The sequence below is a fragment of the Charadrius vociferus genome, unplaced genomic scaffold, assembly GCF_000708025.1.
Source record: "Charadrius vociferus isolate BGI_N301 unplaced genomic scaffold, ASM70802v2 scaffold436, whole genome shotgun sequence".
NCBI classification, from domain to species: domain Eukaryota; kingdom Metazoa; phylum Chordata; class Aves; order Charadriiformes; family Charadriidae; genus Charadrius; species Charadrius vociferus.
This window is the reverse complement of record NW_009649187.1, coordinates 512001-523726: the sequence shown is the minus strand read 5'-3', so window position 1 is coordinate 523726 and position 11726 is coordinate 512001. Positions and strand designations below refer to the sequence as shown.

The window sequence follows — 11726 nt, the reverse complement described above, 5'->3', positions numbered from 1 at the left end:
AATTTTGAGATCGCCTGGACTTGGAATTGCCAGTGGCTTTGAGAAGTAAGTTTTTATGCGGTTGAAAAAAATTAGCTTTCCCTGTAGTGAAAGGTAGAGCCATCAAATCCACAGTGCAAAGTTAAAAATGTTTAAGAATTTTGTGATGTGCTAGGCACCTGCCAAATTATAGATGAAGTCAGTAAGAAATGGAAAGAATGCTTTTGTGGAAACCATGTCAAGGGTTGTGTTGGATTAAAAAAATCCAGCTGGGTAAAGCTAACTCTTTCCTGCTATGAATTAATCACCCAGCTAGGTTACTTCTGCTGTAATTAGTTCTGCATTAGTGGAACTCAGAACCTCAATAAATCAAAAAGGTGAGAATTCTGCCCCATTCCACTGTGCTTTCTAGCTTCCTTCAGCTCAAATTTCTAGAATAAAAAAAGGCTTTTAATTGATTTTTCCTTCACCTGCAAAATTTACAACACGTCACTCAGATGAACGTTGGTTTTGTTTTCTCTCTGGAGATAACACAAAGATATGTGTAATCCTCATTGGCAATTCTTTCAGCTTCTCTGATGCTGGCTCTGACTTTTTTCTACAGCTTATTTCAGTGGAGTGTGCAGAAAGAGCTCTGTCAGGACCCACCACACTGTTAGCCATTATCTGTTGCTTTGGCTCAATAGCCAGAAAGTGAGATAAACTTTCTTATCTTGGTGTGATTCGCATAAACTTTTGAGAGGACAAGGGGACATACTGCATAATATTATTCATAAGTTTTTCTTCCCTCTGCAACAACATTATCTATGGTACTTATGCTTATTTACTCCTCTCTTTTATATTACCTGGTCTGATTATCTCCTCAGCTTGATGATGTGGGAACTGCAAGCCAAAACACCTTTCCTGTATAGTTCGAGTGTGTAGTTGAAAGCTTTATGAGAAACAAGGCAATAGCCTTTCCCCATTTTTATTATTTTGGCTTGAGTACATCTATCTTTATTAAATGCATCGTGCTTTACTATCTGTAAGTGTAGAAGGCATAAATCTCACACAGACTGCTGTTTGTATATTCTGTAATGTAAATAGATCTAGAACTGCATTTGCAAGATGTGTCAATTCTACCATCTAGTAACTATCGTAACAACTAATTAAAAGAAGATACATGAGCTATTTAGCTGTTATATTAGTATCCTACTAGAGGAGTGGGGGAGGAAGTAAGGATTCTTTATGAGAGAATGAAGGTGGCAGGATAAAAATTCTTATATAACAGTGTATTCACTTTTAGTATTATCTTTTTATATAAGAGGTTTCTGAAATGTTATTTGGTCATCATTGAGAAAAATAATCTTTTCAAGTGCCTAAATATATGCTATGCAACACCATTTGTGTAGCTCCTCATCTCTGTAAGGTTGTTTAGTATTTGATAATTAACGGGAATGTCTGGCAATGAGACGAATGTGAGAGTCTAAATAAATGGTACTCAATATCCAGAGACCTTTACCGTAGTAAACTGTGTTAGGAAGAGATGCATAACTGTCAAAGGACCTGCCTGACCATGTATATTGATGGGATTATGCAGATATGCCTCTGCTTGCTGCTGAGAGGTTCACAAGGCTCTCATGAGACTACAGTATAAAGAAAACCATTGATGCACCAGCACAAAAAATCAAAGAATAGTCCAATAACAATCACAACAAGGAGCAGCAGCTACCATTAGCAGAGTAACCAAAGAGAGCAGTTGTAAGCCTTGTTACTGAACAGAGAGACTGAAAGAAAAGTGAAAATAATAGTTTCCAGGGAATAGAGGCATATTGATGTGGGTAGGAAGTAGCTCCTGCCAGGATTTGTCACCAATTACTTTTCCCCGTGCTGTAAGGGGGAACCCTATTGCTCTATTTAATTATTCAGCACTGTGATATTGCTCTTCCCTAGTTTCCCCAGAAAGGGCTTAGAAGAACAAACCCTGATAGCTGTGTGTACAGTCAGTTACAGAAGCTGTCAGCTCTTGGTATGATTTCTACATCGGCAGTTTTTGAGAGATGTCACTAAATACATTCTTCTTATTCAGGTTTTCATCTCAAATTTGCCGGGGGGGGGGAGGGGCGGGAAAGAAGAAGATAGTAAGTAGCTATTCTGACCACATACATCAGAAATGTTGTACACTTGAGGACGGCAACTACAAGATTTTGTGTCCTCTCTAAGCCTACTTTGTCTTACCTGTCAAATACCATGATACAGCCAAGTAAGCACATTCAAAGCATGCTATCAATTCATCAGTTTTTCAAAATTCTTGGTCATCTGGGTATTTTATAGAGTTTATCATCTTTGATGTGAATAACTCAAGCATGTATACATCAAAGTTGCCCCCTGAAAATGTTCTATTAGTTCAAAGAATATAAACACCAAAGGGGATGAGGGAGAATTGATTTTTAAATGTATCTGAACATTTCCAGAATATACTTATCAACATTTCCTTATCTTTAATAATAGTACATTTATTCAAAACACTGGAATAAAATATAACAGCATGATGTTCTGTTTCTTTATTTTGTAGGCTAGCCAGATTGTAAGAAATTATGTATTAGTATATGGAAAAAAAACAGGGACTGAAGAAACAGATTCATGCAACATATGTTCAAATAAGGTTTGGTGGTGCAGCTAGCAGTGTCCAGGAATTCCAGGTACTGACCCCTTTCGTCCAATGGAATTGGAAGATATTGCTAAGCCAATTGATTACCTACTAAACAATAATGAAAGCTTCCCACATAATGTGGAATTAAGGCCAGAAACTCAAGGCCTTCATGAGTCCCTATAGCTCCTTGGTGACAAGTGAAGCAGAGGATTGAAGTAAAACAAATAAATAAAAAGATGGAAACAAAGCTTGTACTTGTTTGTAATAGATAAAACTCCACCAAAAATATTTCTTAAATATTTTATATTTTTGGTATATGTACATTCTTCAAGTTTGTGCTTTCATGAAGTGTGAGTGGTACAACTGTAGAAAAGTTCTGTGTAATAGCTTTGTTTTAAAAATATAACTGGATTCCACAAGATTTTTACTAAAATCAAGAAAAACACCTGCCATATTATTTTTAGGTGTTGAGAGATTGGTACAACAGGTATCAACAGTAAAGGGAAGGCTTAGCAGTCAAGAAGGCCAGAATTTAAACAGAAGCAAAGTCGTGGCAATATCTGGACACAAAAAAATATCAGAAGGATTTTAAAATTTCTGTTAAATTGTTCATTGGACAATGCAGAATTACCAAAAGACTTTAAAATGAAAAAGCTAAGAAAAATTAATCCATGTGAAACAATACTGTGTAAAAATGCTGTTAAGCCTATGTGAAATCAACGAAACAGTATCCAAACAATCACTTCTCTAGTTTTTATTGATGGTGCTTGAGAGATGCTTTCTCTGAAGGTTAGCATGCTGCAGCTGTGTATTAAAAGCACCTTTCACCACTCTTTGCTCTTCGCAGGAAAGCTATATAAAATGGGCAAGTAACATTTTATAAAATATTTACAATGCAGTTCACATGAAAGCAGGGCACTAAAAGACTACCTGACAATAATCAAGAAGATGGAGTGAAAGCATGTGCGAATACTGAAATTCGGAGGAGGTGAACTGTGCTTTCCAGAAATTGTGTGTTCCTGCACTTTTCCTCCTGAGGGAACCCCCTTTGAAGCCAGTTCAGTACTCTGGGCTTCAGGCCGAGTTCTGTACTAGGCACTGCTTGAGGACTGCTTGGGATGCTGTTGTTGGCACAGAGATCACAGGTGATGAAAGATGTTTACTTAAATGCCCATCAACACTGGAACAGGTTGCCCAGGGGAGTTGTGGAGGCCCCATCCCTGGAGGTGTTCAAGGCCAGGTTGGACGGGGCTTTGAGCAACCAGGGCTGGTGGGAGGTGTCCCTGCCCGTGGCACTGGGTTTGGAACTAGGTGATCTTTATGGTCCCTTCCAGCCCAACCCATTCTATGATAACATCCGAACACGGAAATTTGTTCTAGATTTCCCTCCAGGGATGTGGACTACTCTGAATTCCAGGAGCCTGTACTGAGATGGAAAAATTTCTGTAAGTTTCTGTGTTTTTAGTCCCCTAATAATATGCAGCAGAGAGTAACATATTATCTGTGGTGTCATAAGTCAGATAACAGGCAATGCCTTTGTCATAAATAAGACACACACTTTTCCTCTGCCGTATTTGCTCTCTCCCTAATACATATTCTACTTTCTGTGTTACTATCAAAAATATTATAATGTAATGTTGTAGGAGAGTTGGTTATTTACTCATCTGGGATATGGAAATCCTGTTAATTTTAGAAGGTATGTTTAATAAAATTGCATCATTGGCAGAGACCTTTTCATGTTATTATACTGTGTTTATTAGACGGAGAAAATCTCTTTGCATTAGGTTCAAAGCCAGAAATTGATTTCCAAAGGAGCCGGGTGCCTCGGTTGCTTAGATATTTTGAAAATCCCACTAGGCCTCTGTTTGCAGTTTTTTGGCACCTAAATACCCTCAGAAATCTGGCTCAAGAGTTATTACAGTAACACGAAGGAATAATAACTTATGTTTTTCATGCCAGAAGGATTTTACTGGCACTGAGCATCTTGATGTTACATTGGGGAAATTATATTTACATGTTTGAGAGCACTGAATTAATTATAACATAAAATAAGACTTTGTTTAACATATGTAAAGAATCTGTTCTCAAATACATTATTCCTTGTAGGGCTTGAGATAAAGTAAAGCATTTAACCAAGCCTAGGAAGGCTGTAAACAGGGAGATGGCCAGTGTTCAATGGTTGATTAGTAGTCTGGAAAACAGACACAGAGCAACCAAAACAGATTGCTCAGCCTTAATGCCAGACCCATCACTATTTTTTTTTTTCTTCCTTGCTGCTATTCTTTTGCTTAAGCCTCTTAAAGTCTGCTTGTCCATTTTCCAGTTCCTACGAAAATATCTCATATAATTTCAAAATAACCTTGAAATGATTTATTTTGACAATTTTAATGTTATGAATTGTAAAGACGAATAGATATTTTGGCTTCTGGATTACCCTTAGGCAAGGGAAGAAATGAATGGAGTCTAGTCTATATACTGAACTATGTATATATTTTTTTTATGGCCTCAGGAACACCCCAGAGTTGAAAGCTCTATATTAATTTTTGATGGTTAGTTTCTATTCTGGTGAAAACTGTTTCTTTGTATCGGTGATAATATAGTTGAATCAGCAAGAGCTGTAGGGCTGGGAAACTGTCACTGATACTTTTATAATTATTTTTTAACTCATGGCCATAATTGCAGGGAACAGGTTTTGACTCACTTTTCCATAACTCAGGCTGTATATGTGTCCGTGATAAAATGATCGAAAATAAAATTGATAAATCTGACTTAGGCAGGATTTTTCCGCCTTGATTCCTCTCCTGTAGGTGAGCAATAAGAATGGCAAGATCTAACATTTCTGATGCATTCTGAAGGACTGCTAAAATCCAAATTCTCTACTACGCTAAAAATAAAAATCCAACTTGACATGGAAATGGGGATATTTGCTGCTGAAGGAGATTTGTGCTTAAATAGATGCACATGCTGTAAACCTGGTTGTTTGCACTCACTTTGCTCTGATGGAAGCTCAGGGTGATACCTAACTGGATCCAACACAATGTCTGCAACAAATTTTATCGTAGTTCTCTGATGACCAATACCCCATCCTTTAGGAGAAGATGGTACATAGCCTCTGTAATTTCCTCTGTAGATGTTTGGAGGTCACTGGGTGTTTAAAAGCAGAAAGGTAGTTACCTTTTCCCTTCTGTACCTGCCACAAATAGCAGTATTTCAGGGCAAATAGTAGAAAGCGATGTTGGCAGTGCACTCCAAAGGTATATTTGCTAATGCTTTCTCTTTGTTTTTCACTGCCTTAGTATCAAAACAGCAAAGGATTTATTTTATTGTAAATTTAATTTCAAAAGCTGATTTTTTGTTTGCTCTTTTAAAGAAAACTAGCCTTTTAAAAATCAAATTAATCACACCCAAGCAGTAAGTGTGCAGGCTATTCTACAATATACTGTGCTGCTATACTGTTAGTTAGTTGTATTCTAGGAGACAGTTCTTAAATAACAATAGGAATAATTTTATTTATTTATTTATTTTAATAAATTGAAAATTAATGTGCCCTGCAATTTGGAAAAGTGAGATTTGGAAAAGATTTGAAAGCAGAAATTGATGGAACGGGCCATTAAACCGGCTGAAGAACTGGTTGATAGTTTGACATAATTTTGCTATGATCAATACTATTTGGGTAAAGTCTTTATAGGTAATGGCTGTTTTAAGGAATGAAAGCATATTTGCACCTGTCTGGAGTAGTTCTGTTCAAGAAGTCCCAGCTGGTAGAAAACAAGTGATGTTTCTGCTTGTGTAGCACCTGTTTTTGATTTCTGAGGGGAAACAGAAGAAAATTACTTCAATGGGTGGTGACATTAAATACAGCAGCTGCCTGGCAGAAAGCATCCTATCTCCTTTTTACCCAAGTGAAAACACTTCTACCTTGCATCATGGATAGGATTAGAGCTCCAGTTGTATCCTCCCAGAAGAAAAGACAGAAAGGGATGCATTCCCCAAGCCTTTCCTGCGGTTATGAAATAAAGTTCAATAAGTTTGTCATTTTTATTATGCAGAGGAAGATGGGGATGACCAGAAGGACGTTTTTGATGGAGCTGGCAAGAAGAAAAGGTTTCAGAGTAGAAAGTGAGCTAAGGTAGGGAAATGTTTATATGTGTAGAAATAACATGTAGTAATGCTGCTTGGAGCATTCTGATTTGATAAATGCAGTCTTACAAGGGACTCTGGATTTTGCCTATGTATTTGGTGGATATGCTTTATTCTTCCCACTATAAAGATGCTTCAGGATTTCAGTGGGTGTTCCTACAGTGTAGTTAATTTCTATTGTCTTCCGAGCAGAGAGCAGGCAAAACACAAACATTAGCAAAATTTCTAATTTTTAAACTCTAAAATCTGTGGTTCTAATTTATCTTGTCTGTCAATTTTAGTGTGTCTGTATTTTTTTCAGTGTGCTGCTTCTTACATGGAAAATCAAAAATATAAGGTGTCAACTTGCAAGTGTGTTTCATGGGATATATTTCTATGCATTTATATAGTCTCCCTGGAATCAATGAATCATATCTTTAGCTGATCTAAATCAGCCATTGTTTATTTCCCCCTTTAAGTCAGGTTAAAATTAATCTAAACTTAACGGACAGTTCCTGAAATGAAAAAATATACAGGAATGGAAAATATGTTGGGTTGAGAGGGGCATTTCTCTAGAACACCTCTGGTATTCTAATATTTAATCTTGCTGTGAGTAATACACTGATGTGAGTCTCAAATTTACTGGCTTACACTTTGGTAAAATCTGGAAGAGCACTGGAGAAAAAAAAAGTAGGAATAGAATACCACAGATGTGGCGTTTCAAGGTGAAAATACACTCCAGCTGCGTATTTGTCTGGTGGTGTTTCAATAAGCCAACTCATTTTGAAGGAAGCCTTCCTCCAAATAGTGTTTTTCATGAGTGCTTGTTATATCATTATGCAGTTTTCCAAAAGCTTCATCATTATGTAGGTTTTCTGAGAAGCTGGAAGAAAACCAAGTATCGATCATTTCTCTGTATCTGTACGCAGATAGTATGCAACTGGGTCCTCCCTGTAAAAGCTCATTTCCACGGACTTTTCAATCCTGTCAACTTTGAAAGCCTGAGGAAGAAGGGAGGATGAAATAATTTGTAAAGCAAGATTCAAGCAGGTATTGAACAGAAGAAGGCAATTAGTGTCTGATACAAAGCTAACTGAATTTTCAGGGGGAAAAAAAAATGGACCGGGCTGTTCTGAATCCTACATTAATAATCCATTGAGGACTGAGTAGAGGCTTTATCTGGGCTGCTTTGACATGCAGGTATTTATTGCCAATATTTCAGCCTTTCTGTAAGTTGTAGGCAAGGCAGGTATTATGCTTAATTTCAGCTTAGCTGCTACTGGATAAAACAGAAGTATTTAACTGTTGATTTTTGGTTTTGAAAATGCCAGAGGAAATGCTAAATTTGTTATGTTCTGTGCCAAGAAAAAAGCACAGCTGTACAGGTACCAGAGGAAACTGGTGCACAGCAGCTAAACTGCTGCCGCGAGCATAGTCATGGCAAAGTTCCCAGATCTGCAGCATGGTGCAGATACATTACATATGAATATTTTATATAAAGTGAAATAAACCACAGGAAGCAGAAGTTCTATATCTCTAACTGAATTTTTTTTACTCAAGGAGAGATGTGACAGTTTAATTAAAGTAGAACCTAGCAGGGTTAGATAATAATAAAACCAATAGTATTTAATGGAGATTCACCTAACCTAGATTTGTAATCTTTTCAATTAAAATAAATTGGGATTATTTTTTTTTTCAATGCGCTATTCTCTGCAAGTTGCACAATATGGAGAGGAAAAAGTTGTGTTATACCATGACACTTTTCATGTTTCTGAAGTATAGTACATTCAATACATTTCTTATATTTCCAAAATATAACACTTTTAATGCATCGGAGAGTTATGTGATAACTGTTTGCAGTGGCATGACTCCAGTATTTGTCATTGTGATTTGGCAATTAAATTAAGTCAGTGATTATTGGTATGAGTCGGGGTCACAGGGATAAGCCAAGGGGTGTTGTTGGCTTCCTAGAAAGTTTGCTTTGAAAGGTTGTGCAGTCTGCCTTTAACAGTTAGCACGCATAATTTTTAAAGTCCATGCTAACCAGCTCTCTCTACCAGTGGTGCCCTGTCTACTTGGACAGGTTGATAGCCTAACTTCTCCAGGTGTTACAGAGGGAGTACAAAGCAATCTGTCAGGTCCGTTTGAAATTTACTATATATGCACAAGGCTGTCACCAGCATGGGCTAGCAGGAGGTTATGGAGGCTTGTAAATGGAAGCGGCTGCCATCAGAATCACAGAATGGTAGGGGTTGGAAGGGACCTTTGGAGATAATCTAGTCCACCCCCCACCTCCCCCCTGGCAAAGCAGGTTCACCTAGAGCATTTTGCACAGGATGGTGTCCAGGTGGGTTTTGACTATATCCAGAGAAGGAAACTCCACAACCTCTCTGGGCAGCCTGTTCCAGTGCTCTTCCACCCTCAAAGTAAAGAAGCTTTTCCTCATGTTCAGATGGAATTTCTTGTCTTCCCATTTGTGCCCGTTGCCCGTTGTCCTGTTGCTGGGAACCACTGAAAAGAGTCTGGGCCCACCCTCTTGACACTCACCCATTAGATATTGCTAAGCATTGATGAGATCCCCTCTCGCTCTTCTCCAGGCTGAACAGACCCAGGTCTCTCAGCCTTTCCTCATAAGAGAGATGCTCCAGTCCAATTCTAGGCTTATTTTTATAAAAACTAAGTCAAATAATGACTCTGTGCCTTTCCCCCAAGAAGTTTAGGAGTCTGTTGACTGATATCAGTAAATTTTGGCATGTATTTCAGAGATATTGAGGTCCTACCAGTTTCATGAAAATTAAGAGTTTCCTCCTTTATCTGTTACTATCTTTGTGGGTGACAGTACCCTCCTGGGGTGTGTGTGGAGGGGCAACACTAGGAATCACTCAAAATTTCCTGCCAAGTTAGTAGTTTTCTAAACTTGCTGAGGGAACATCAGCAGGCCAGGTAGAAATTTACAGAGCATCCCAAGTATGTATGTGATTTCTTTTGTTTAAACGTAACTTTGTCCTTGTCCACTATTTTCCTGTGGAAGGTGCAGAACTGTTTTTTTTAATCATGAACCACCGTTGGATTCTTTCCAATGTTATTCTAGTACATCAACCCAAATTTAGTGTAATAACCTCTGTGGTACTGTATTTTTAAGCAATGTATGCCATATAATCTATTGACCAATAACTCAATCTGTAAATTTTATATTCGCTAAACTAAGGTATCGGTTTTGTAAGAGACTCGCCTCTTAGTATCAAGGAAGTGGTCTTTAGATGGAGTGCATAATTCATAAGATTTAAGTCATGAACATTTTATGATGCCATATGTGAAGAGCTTAATGTAAGTGCAGAAAAGTTAAATTTACAAAAAGATATTACTAATTGTAAAGATTTAAAGAATTATTGTTAACACACTTTTTAATACTGTAAAGCTTTCATCATTGATTGGAAATATTGGGAAGGGGCTGTCAGGTATCATAAAGCAGCCTTTTCATTATGGTACTGTTTGTGCAAGCCAAATATTTTCAGAGTTGCAAAAAAATGTGTAATAAGATAGTGTCTTATGGAAGGCAAATGATGCTGAAAGGAAATGCTGCACTTACAGGAGCTGTCAGGCTAAAGTCTTTCCTCAAAGCAGACTCAGTGATTGGAATAGATATATTGTGATATGAAAACACAACTGCTTCCCACATCCTAACGTACAATGTATACTATAATTTTCAGGAAGTGCACGGTAAGTAAATATGGAAATAGCAGCTCTGTATCCGTGTACAGTTGCATTCAGGAAAAAACGAAACCTTCTTTTTGTGTACTTCTTGACAGTGACTCTGTCACTCATATTGTGGCTGAGAACAATTCTTACCTGGAGGTGCTGGACTGGCTGAAAGGGCAGGCTGTGGGCGACAGCTCCAGGTTTGAACTACTGGATATCTCCTGGTTCACAGCCTGCATGGAAGCGGGAAGACCAGTTGATTCAGAAATGAAGTATCGTCTCGTGGTAAGAGATTCTTTAGAGCAAATACAGTGATTGATTTTTACTTATTTTTATTTTTTACCTAAAAATGTATATACTTGTGTTGTGATATAATTTTTGAATTTAAAACCTTTTGCTCCTAAAGTTTACATAAGTAATTCACACAGTTTTAACAAATTAAAAAGACCTTCCATGCCTTCTATATCAGTATCTATTAATGCTAAGTTACTATGCCATCACATGTCACAAACTGGTAATATACATCATTCCTGTATCAAAAAAAAAAAAAAAAAAAAAGGTGCTGTCAAATGGGAAATATCCATCAATGAAGCACTAGCTGTTGTTGTGGTACTTGTGGTATTTCCACAAATACTTCAACATCATGGTAAATGTCCCACTGAGCGCAGTGCATTTTAATGGGCTCCTGATGGAACACTTTGCCTCTTTGAAACAATACAAAAACCTTTGCTGTTTGGAAGTGATCACTGGGCACTTGAAGGACCTGCGAAATGGAGGCTTCTGCAGTCTGTGGTCATGCAATTACAAACTTGGCACCATCAAGTAAAACTGCACTAAGAAAAAAAGGGTTTATTATACTGTATTATCTCTCAATGGGAGCTGTAAGTCAGAGGATCTTGTGAATGGCAGGCTGATTATTTGGTGAATGGTGTTTGACCTTGAAGCAATGGATGATGACATATTGTCTTCTGATCTATATCTGACAAAATGATGTGCTAATTTCTCAAATTGGGGCTCAGTGTGAAGTGGTGGTGTTCAGCACCCGCAGTACCGATGAGGCAGATGATGAGGGTCTAGTAGGGATGCTGGGGTGTGCTGTGCACAGCGCAACGACAGCACGTGCTGCCGGGCAGTGAAATAGACCCTGCGCTGCGACAGGGTGAGCCCCTTCCCTTGTTCGACGTGCTCAGGCCTCATGATGGCGGATTTAATGTGCACTGGTGAAGAAATTAATTCATATGTCAAGAGAATTACAAACCTGATCTAAAGCTCTCTGAAGTAAAGTGAGGGATTCCTG

General features: G+C 37.9%; 1 protein-coding gene across 1 annotated transcript in view; it reads left to right on the top strand.

Annotated features, from left to right (window-relative positions):
- Positions 1 to 6527: 6527 nt before the first annotated feature.
- The window catches only part of DNTT (DNA nucleotidylexotransferase), a 92124-nt gene continuing 86925 nt past the window's right edge, over positions 6528 to 11726 (top strand). The window contains exons 1-2 of the mRNA XM_009888682.1: positions 6528 to 6740; positions 10540 to 10714. Of these exons, the coding sequence (XP_009886984.1) occupies positions 6538 to 6740; positions 10540 to 10714 (378 nt within the window). The 5' untranslated portion in view covers positions 6528 to 6537. The remainder of the gene's footprint in view (positions 6741 to 10539; positions 10715 to 11726) is intronic.